Source organism: Rhagoletis pomonella, unplaced genomic scaffold, assembly GCF_013731165.1.
Source record: "Rhagoletis pomonella isolate Grant_MI unplaced genomic scaffold, Rhpom_1.0 Rhpom_scaffold_00001, whole genome shotgun sequence".
NCBI classification, from domain to species: domain Eukaryota; kingdom Metazoa; phylum Arthropoda; class Insecta; order Diptera; family Tephritidae; genus Rhagoletis; species Rhagoletis pomonella.
The window spans coordinates 14,698,298-14,707,973 of record NW_023458555.1 but is presented as its reverse complement, the minus strand read 5'-3'; the positions used below and the strand labels follow the sequence as shown (position 1 = coordinate 14,707,973).

The 9,676-nt window shown below is 32.3% G+C and overlaps 1 protein-coding gene across 1 annotated transcript; it reads left to right on the top strand.

Moving 5' to 3' along the window:
• The first annotated feature begins 283 nt into the window (after window positions 1-283).
• Window positions 284-9,115, top strand: LOC118739754 (doublesex- and mab-3-related transcription factor A2-like). Its single transcript, XM_036471263.1, has 4 exons — window positions 284-1,009; window positions 5,878-6,055; window positions 8,552-8,805; window positions 8,869-9,115. Exons 1-4 carry the CDS (start codon window positions 755-757, stop codon window positions 9,058-9,060), a joined length of 879 nt encoding a protein of 292 aa, XP_036327156.1. The 5' UTR covers window positions 284-754; the 3' UTR covers window positions 9,061-9,115.
• The last annotated feature ends 561 nt before the right edge of the window (window positions 9,116-9,676 follow it).

Here is a 9,676-nt window from a genome sequence, read left to right as displayed (position 1 = left end):
GTGCGTAATTACCTCGACTTTCCATGAGAGTGTGAGATAGATTTTTTTCGAATATCATGACAAAATAAAAAAAAATTTTGTCTTCTTTTTTTGGATAAAGAATGTTAAAAAATAATAATTCTACCCAAAAAAAAAGTATTGAGGTAAATATTGTATGGAATGACCCATATATATATAATATAGTAGTATATCCTACTAACATTTTAAATGTGAAATATCGAGGTTTCATATTCAATAAAAAAAAACCCAAAAGTTCTACTCTCATGTATTGCCGAGGCTTTACACATCACTGTACGTACTTAGCTACTTTACTGCTGCGAAAGATTATGCGCGCAGATTAGCGGTGATGGCACATCACCAACGCACCAATCACCACAAAGGGGTGTGGCCATAGATTTTCAAGTGGAATAATACACAGCACACACCGAAAAAGGATATTAACAACAAATGGCGAGCGTAACAATACAAAAGCACTTTGGTGTATCCTTTAAGGCGTTTCCGGGTATAAAGCGACTTTCATTCAATTTGTGCAAATGTAACTTAACGTTTGCGCAATGCAACTTTTGAATTTATTAGCAACAGCAAAGGCGAAAATGTTGCCAATCCAAATTGATGATGAGCTCCACTTCAAACGCAAAGGATATATCACGAAGTCTTACCAGCAGGATTAGTTTCATTTTGAAAGCCATTGAATATTAAACGCGCAACAAAATTCGCCGGAAGTTTTAGGTTTTTGGTTTTAGGAAAAAAAAATATGACAGACAAAAATGACACTACACCAATGGTGGCTACAAAGCGAGCGCGCGTTGGCGTTACGAATAAATCCTTTAAATTCAGCGCTGTGCCGGTGCAGTCGAAAGGCGCTAATCGTGTGCCAAAATGTGCGCGTTGCCGCAATCATGGCATCATCTCCGAATTGCGTGGCCATAAGAAACTGTGCACCTACAAAGGCTGCAAGTGCGCCAAGTGTGTGCTAATCTTCGAGCGACAGCGTATTATGGCGGCACAGGTAGGCATAACAAGAGTTGGAAAGGACAATGATTGGTCTGAATCGAAATATCGAAATAAATACCGGTGTAGAGATATTCGATAACACCGCGCGACAAAAACAAAACAATTTCGAAACACATGAAGCAATCAATGTACTCACGAAACTGTGGGCCAAATATAGTAAAACTGCGTTTTTAGTTTTTCTCTCTGACGCCAGGATATTTTTTAGGGACTTTGTAATTAGTGTCAAAGATGTGATTAATTTCAAAAAAAAATTTTTAAAATTCATTCCAATGTAGAAAAGCAGTATGGGCAAGACAAAATTCTGTAGAACTAAAAAAAAAAATTAAATTGTTTGGTTCACAAGGACAAGGATGTCCTTTTAATTAGTTGTATTTTTTTAAGCGAATAAAGTTAAAAGCTCGAAATTTGAGGATGTGGTCGAGTGCATAATAGTCGTTAACCAACCATTTTTTCGAAAATAATTATTGCAAAATTTCAAGGATACTCAATGATAAAGTGAGAAAACGACATTTTCAATACCTAATCGTTCTTAAGTACCAAGAAAATTTAATCGGACCTTATTCTACAGAGCTTTTTCTTCAATTTGATTGTTTTTCAACATTGCACTGAAATTTTTTAATAATTTTTTGAAGTAATTACATTTTTAAAATTTTAAAGTCCTTCAAAAAAAAAAAAGGGTTTGGCCCATAGTAATACTGCGTTTTTGGTTTTTCTCTCTGAAGTCAGGATACTTTTAAAGAACTTTATAATTTCAATTAAATTATTACTTCCAAAAATTATTAAAAAAAAAATCAGTGCAATGTAAAATAAGAAAATTCCATAGAATTAAAAAAAAAATTAAAATTTTTTTGTTCACTAGGATGACTAGGATTGAAAATACCTTTTTAATTAATTTTATTTTTTAAGCTTATAAAGTTAGAAGGTCGAAATTCGTGGATGTTGTCGACTTTATATTAGTCCTTAAAGTCTATTTTTTTCAAAAATAAATATTGCGAAATTTCGAGGATATTCTAGGATACAATTTTAAAAGGACATTTTCAATACCTACTCGTCCATGCGTACCCAAAGAATTTAATCAGTTTTTTTTCTACGGAATTTTGTCTTTAATTTGATACCCATACTGTTTTTCTAAATTGCACTGGATTTTTAAAATAAATTAACACATTTTTAAAATTTCAGTCCTTTTAAAAAAATCCTGTCGTTAAAGAGAAAACAAAAAGGCAGTGGTTTCGCGAATATATTGCTTTTTTTAAGTTTTCATTTTTTTTTACTTTAAGATCAGCAACCTTGAACACAATTTTTAAAGCTTTAATAAAGTTAAAATTTCAAATTGAAGGTGATAATTCTTATACCACCCTATAAATATGAATTTTACTCCACGAAAAACGAAGTTTGTAAATTTTTTTAGTGAATGTGTTTACACAAAGTATTGGCACAGCGAATTTTTTATAATATATGCAAACAAAATTTTAGTTTTTAAATTTAATTAAATTTTTTTTCCGCAAAGTTTTTATAAAAATATCGTTCATACTGCAGCGAAAAACATAAAAATATAATAAACTTTGTGCAAAACTCAGAAAAATTTAATCAATTTTCGTGCAAATATTTAAGCAGATTTTTAAGATTTTTTTTGAGTATACAAGTTTGAAGCTGTTAAAATTTTTAAAATTTTTAGGATTTTTTTTTGTTGAAGGTGTTTCGCATAATTTCCATACAAAGATTTTTCGATTTTTTTTTTTTTTTTGTATTGAAGAAAATGAGTAAAAAAATGTCCAAAAATCTATTTCAAATTTACACCTTACAATTCAATGGGCTACAAAACTGCATACCCAAAAAATTCTAAAAAGCTGAAAATTCTCCTTTTTTATATTATAAAATATAAAATATAAAAATTACAGCATCTATTGTGAAAAACTCTCTCTGTCAATAGTTTTTGCCGTGAGTGTATAAAACACAGGCTATGTCATGCCGGATCTCTTCAGATTGCTAAAGAGGCAAAAGAGATTGCTATAGAACACACGAAGAGTTTTTTCTTGATTCTGTAATCGGCCAGCGAAATTAAGCGAAGAGTAATTTTGATGACATAAATATGTATAGAGATGCCTTAGAAAAGCAATGGTCGTTTGAGATCTTTTCTTATGTGGCAGCAGGGTCGCTCACCGATACAGATGAGATCACTCACCTAAGTTTTAATATTTTCTAGCTCTACCACAGCATAGTTAGTCCTATAATGTTCGAAGGTGTCCTCATATGGACGAGTACACTAAAGGAGGATACGTTGGTAATCTTATCAGCTCAGGCAGTGAACGACGTGATTAATACTTAAGTATAGTGTTCGTCGACATTGGATTGATCGTGTGCTTAGACTTGGAAGATCTGTGTGCTTAGACTAACTCTCTACCCTTGCCGATTTCATAGCCATTTCTTTTAGGTGAATATCGATAGGTTGAGTATAGCATTAAGCACTTCTGTAGAGCAGCTTCTTAGTGAACCCGTTGCTCTTGCATTTCTCAGCATCAACTTAAAGTCGCACGATAGGCTTGTCCGGCCTTGTCTGAAGCCGTGTTTAGTGGCGAAATACTAGTCTTGCTATTACTTTCGCCTGGATACGAAACTGAGAAACCGCGGCGCAATGGCGTATGGAAAAAAATTTCAACCCATATTTTAATTATCTGGGCATTTCAAGCTCTACGCACTCACAAAATGCGATATCTGTTTTGATTTCGAAAAAAACATGCCTCTTCACGCTCATCTCCCCCAATGCCAATAAACCTAAATTTTCCACTAATAAATAATATTCATTATTAAATGTGCAATAATCCATTATGTTATCTGACAATTGTTTCCTGAACAGTTACACTGCTCGATTAAAATAAATCGTATTAAATCAAACCAAAGCAACCGCACCGAGGGTGGGTGCCCCAAAGAGGTGGGTGTCGTAAGAAGCAAAATCAAATTGTCAGCCAGCTAATCGGGCAACATATCCGTTTCCATGTTTGCACAAGTGTTCGCATCAACAATAGTGAGAATATATTCGCGAGCTTCGTATGTACATAATATGTATGTATGTATGTATGCATTTAGTAATCAATCCACCGTAGGCTAGTCAAGTTACAAACTTCTGTGAGTTCAGTTACAAAGAGCTGCCGATGTATGTATGTATACAATGTTGATTTGGTAATTCCCAAAAGACGAAAGCGGCGAGATTTCTTAACCACATTTATTTGCTAAAACTACAACAAATACATGCAAACATACATATGTTATGACAAAGGAAATTGTAGTAGAGTGTGAGCTCACTGCTATTTGAAGAATTTGATGTTAAACACATTTTTATTGTAGAGCAATATTTACGCCCTTCCAATCTCCTTTTGTGGGTATATGTGCATGAATATTAGGGAGGAGAGTCAAGAAGAGAGAGAAAACAAGAAATTTAAATACAAATAAAATAAGTTTCTAAAAATCAAATGAAATTAAAAGAATATTTTTCTTTAAAAATAAATTAAATCTAAAAAAAAAGAATAATTTAAATAAAGAAAGAAAGAAAATTTATTTAGAAAATGGAAATAAAAATTAAATAAGTTTATACAAATTAAATAATAGTCACATATTTTTATTGTTAAAACAATAAAATCTAAAAATATTGAAGAAAATTTAATAAAAAAAAATTAAAAAAAAAAAAACAAAATACATTTCTAAAAATTAAATGAAATTTTAAAAATATATATTTTTTTTTTAACAATAACATCAAAAAGTAAATCAACAAAAGAAAAAAAATTATCCAAAAAATAAAATTCATACAAAAAATCTAAATATATAAATAAAAATAAAATAAGTTTAAGAAATTAAATGAAATTATAGCTACGTATTTGCTTGTTAAAACAATAAAATCTAAGAATTAAAAAACAATTAAATTAAAAAATTAAATAAATTTCTAAAAATTAAATGGATGTAAATAGAATTTTGCATTTTTGAACAATAAAATCAAAAATTTAATTAATGAAAGAAAAAAATATATCCAAAAAAATACATGGTACATAATTAAATAAGTTCTGAAAAATTAAATGAGATATATTTTTACTTTTAAAACAATAAAATCTAAATATTAAAAAAAATATATTAAACAAGTAATTTTAAGTAAAAACAAAACCTTTAATTCTCATATACAAATTTAAGAGCACCGTCAATTTCTTCATGATCAGTTGACCGGATCTCAACTAAATTAGTATGGGACCACCTCTGAAAAATTATAGAAATCGCTTAACGTGGTCCAAAGTTATATACATACATAAAAATATATAAAAAATATTCCGACGAATTGATAACCTTATCCTTTTTTGAAGTCGGTTAAGACTACGTATTCCAAAGCAACGTTGTAGTTAGTGCACATTCATTCTAAAACATTTTAAAAACATATGACGCTCCCCTCTAATATACTTCACATTTATATGGGTGGAAAGACATAACCAGATTGTGAAAACAAATGAAATACGAGACGCGAAAGTCAATAAAAATGCACAAAAGTTAATAGACTAAAGTAAATATGAGCGCATACATACATACATACTTAGAAGAGAAAAAGTTGAGTAGGTGGTGGGGTAGTATCCAGCATGAAGTAGCGGTTGTGTCGCATATTAATTTCAATTTACACCGAATAGAAGATAATCTACCGCTATAGATATGCGTATGTATGTATGTATAAATGCATTCGTATGAATGTATTAACTAACGCGAGTATGTGTATACATATGTACGCATGTATGTATACATATATATTTTCGGCAATGTTTACACATAATTTTTATTCACTAAGCCATTTGTTTGTATTCGTAAAAGTTTTGTGTGATTTTTATACATTTTCAGGTTGCCCTAAAGCGTCAACAGGCGGTGGAGAATGCCATTGCACTGCGATTGATGACCACCAAGACTGGTAAACAAATCGATACATTGCCGGAGGGACAAATCTTTGGATTGTCCCAAAGTTCTTTAGACACTGGCGCAGAAGTTGAGAGTGAGGGAATGGAAAGGCAAGAGCCGCTGCAGCGACAAAATCCACAACATCAAATACAACACATGGCTGAGGATCTTAGTACTGCCGCGTTCAGCAGTTTGAGTGAGGAGGCAAAAAGTGAGTGAAGTGAAGTAATTTAACAGCGCAATTCTGGCTAAGATAGTTGCAAGCCTTTTTTAAGTTAATTGATATCATCATTTTACATATTCGCATTCGCATCAAATGATACGAATGTTTTGCGAATGCGAATGTGTACATGGGCAGAGAGTCCATTCTAATATTGTTGAAATGGCATTCGCGAATGTGCAAAATATGACATTCGAAACATCCCTAATATGTATGTATATACCAGAGAACAGCTTTGAGTATGATCGAGCCTTTTTGATCACACTCACTAAAAATCAAGCACAAGCGAACGCCACACTCGGCTACTATGTGTTCGATCGAGATGCATACCCGACAGCTGCTTTGGTTACGAAAGAGTCTGTTCGATCACCCTCGCTATAAATTGAGCACAAGCGAACACCACACTCGGACACCCGCAGCTAACCCGAAAATTTGTGTAACAATGAAACGGACACCCGAACATTGCGATAAAATGCAGGACAATAAAGAAATTTACGCTGAAGGTAACTGGCGCCAATATGTTCCCACAAAGCATACGAAAATGTTGTTGCTTTGTGCTTGTGCATACGCAATGAAAAAATTAGAAGCGAAGTAGACAAACATGTTTTTGCATCTATTTCGTATAGTTTCGCGTGGAAAGCTGTGTGTGTATATATTAGAACACAGCCTAAAACTATGTAGGTACATAAGTACTTTTACAAAAAATAAATGTGCACCGAGTGTATAGGGCTTGGGCATTGCCGATCTACACACATTTATACCTAAATGGATGTAGGCGTCGTGATGCCGCATTTTGTATGAGCAAAAATATAAGAAATGGTTAAATGTACACTTAAACAAACTACCGAAAAATTCAACCTTCTCTTTACCCTCTACGCACAAAAACTAAGAACACCGCGATGAGAAGGCAACATTTTTTGTATAAACAAAAACGTCATAAGCCAATCAAGAAAATTTTGTGCACACTCGGGTTGAAACTCGAACACCCGGGTATATTGAGCTGCAAAGCACCCGAACCCAATCAAGTATGTATGAAAAGCAATCGGGTGTTGTGGCCAACATGTTCGTCTTGAGCTCAGTCGATAACGAACAGTACTTCTGCTCGTATACAGAGAACGATGCAAAACGGGTTTTGTTAGATGATCGAGTATACACGAAAATCATGCACCCGCTGCAGATGTCTGGTATATACATCATTTTGCTCGCGCTGCTCCAACAATCGCAATGGCGAGTGGGCTAAGCACCTGGCGTGCCCATTGAGAAATCCAAGGTTCGAATTCTTTATTAAATTTATTTATTTATTTTATTTTTTTTTAATTCAATCTTTGTTTCGAAAAAATAAAGTTATATAATTTTTTTAATTCACTTAAGTTTTTGGAAACTTTTTATGTATTTTTTCATTCTGAATTTTATTGTTTTAAATGGAAAAATATTCTTTTAATCTTAGTTAATTTTTAGAAACTTATTTTATTTGTTGCGTTTCGTTCTTTTTTTAATTTAACTTTTTGATTTTTTTGTTATAAAAAAAATATTATTTAAATTTAATTTAATATTTATGAACTTTTTTTTCAGCTTTTCCTTTTTAAATTTAATTTGTTTTAGTTTTAGAATTTTTCGTTTTAAAAAAATATTTTAGTCTATTTAATTTTTAGAAACTTGCTCTTTTCATTTCAAATTTATTTGTTTTTTCTTTCTCATAATTTAGTTTCGTTCTAGTTTTTAGATTTGATTGTTTTAAAAAGAAAAATATATATATTTTTTTGTAGTTTCATTTAATTTTTAGGAAGTTATCTAGTGTGATGTTTTTTTCCTTACTAATTAAATTTTTAGATTTTATTGGTTTTAAAAGAAAAAGATTTGTTATATTTAACACTTATAAATTTTTTTATTTAGTTTGTCTCTTTTAATTATTTTTTTTTAAGTTAATTTTAAAAATGTTTTTTAGTTCTTTAAATTTATTTTCCTTTAATTTTCATCTTTTATTTTTTTTAAAGAAAAATATACATATACATATGTTTTTTTATTTAATCGGTGGTTTTAGAAAAATGATTTCTAAAAGACAAACAGAATATCTTTAAGTCCTTCTCGTTAAGAAATCTTCCAATTAGCTTTTTAAAGACAGAAAACAACCGTCAAGATAGTTGCCAGAATTGACAGTTGTCTTACGAAAGGCTCTTCAAAAGTCTGTGGTGAGTTGAAAGACAGTTGCCATGATTGCCCTGTTAGTTTTTGACGTAAAACTACTTTGGAATTGGAAGGTTAAAGTGTTACTATGGCTTATAATAAAAGATACATATATATTTATTCTAGTAATTGTTAGAGTTATTATAAAAACAGAAATTGTATTGCATTTCACATCAGGCACTTCAAAAATCTCATCCACCACACCCACGCCACCTGTAATCTCACAGAGCGCTATAGATATGTTGGCACAACTCTTTCCGCATCGCAAACGTTCTGTGTTGGAATTGATATTGAAGCGCTGTGATTTGGACTTAGTGCGCGCCATAGAGAGTGTTACGCCCGCAGTCAGTAGCGCATCCAATGAAGCGTCCAAGGCTGCCTCAACAACTATGCTCAGTCATGCGGCAGCGACATCATCAACAACTGTTGCGCCTATTCGAAGCGCTTTTAAGCCCGTCACTGCTGAGCTGGTAAGCAAATGACTGACTTCCAGTAACGAAATGGTTATCCATCTGCTTATCATTCATTCACAGTACGCTCATAAATCTGCCCTTATTAATGCCACTGGCAGTACAGCTACGAGTGCTGGCACTCCAGCTATCTGCGCTTATCCCAAATGGTTTGTGCCGCTCTCCTTCCCCGTTACAATGGGACATCTATCGAATTTAGCGCCTCGTTGTACACTCCCCAATTGCACCTGCATGGATACGTATCAATTTAATTAATTAAGTTGGGGAAAAATCTGCTAACAATAAATATTATTAATTATGCTATACTGTCTATTATTTGTTTAGTTACTCGTTCATTTTATATTTTATTGGTTCATAAAGACTGATTTTGTTGCAAAAGAGAGTTTGTTTTGATTTATGCGGTAAGAAAAAGTAGGTACATAGGTAAGTAAATTAACCCTTTCCTTCACGTGGCAGCCATAGGGCAACAAAATTGTAACCCGTTGCTGGAACCTAAATTAGTCGCCGTAAGATAAACGCCTTGGGCGATTGAACTTTTAAAAATATTTGTCTTCAAACTCAAAGTTCCAATTTTGCACCTAAAAAAATTTAGAAGGAAAGGGTTCACAACAAATGGAATGTACTATAGATGCAACTACCTTAACAGATCATGAAGGAGATTTTTTTGAATCTATTAAGCTAGCATTTTAGGGTACTATTTTTTATATATAGAGAGAAAATTTGGAATTCAGGGGGCTCCAGCTCTCCCTGCGCCTACCTGGCTACGCCCATGGTAGCAAGTATTGCTGCTGGTCGATTTTCTATGATGGAACAACTCTATAGAGAAACAAAAATGTTAGATAAGGCTTCTCTATACATATTAAGGTATGTA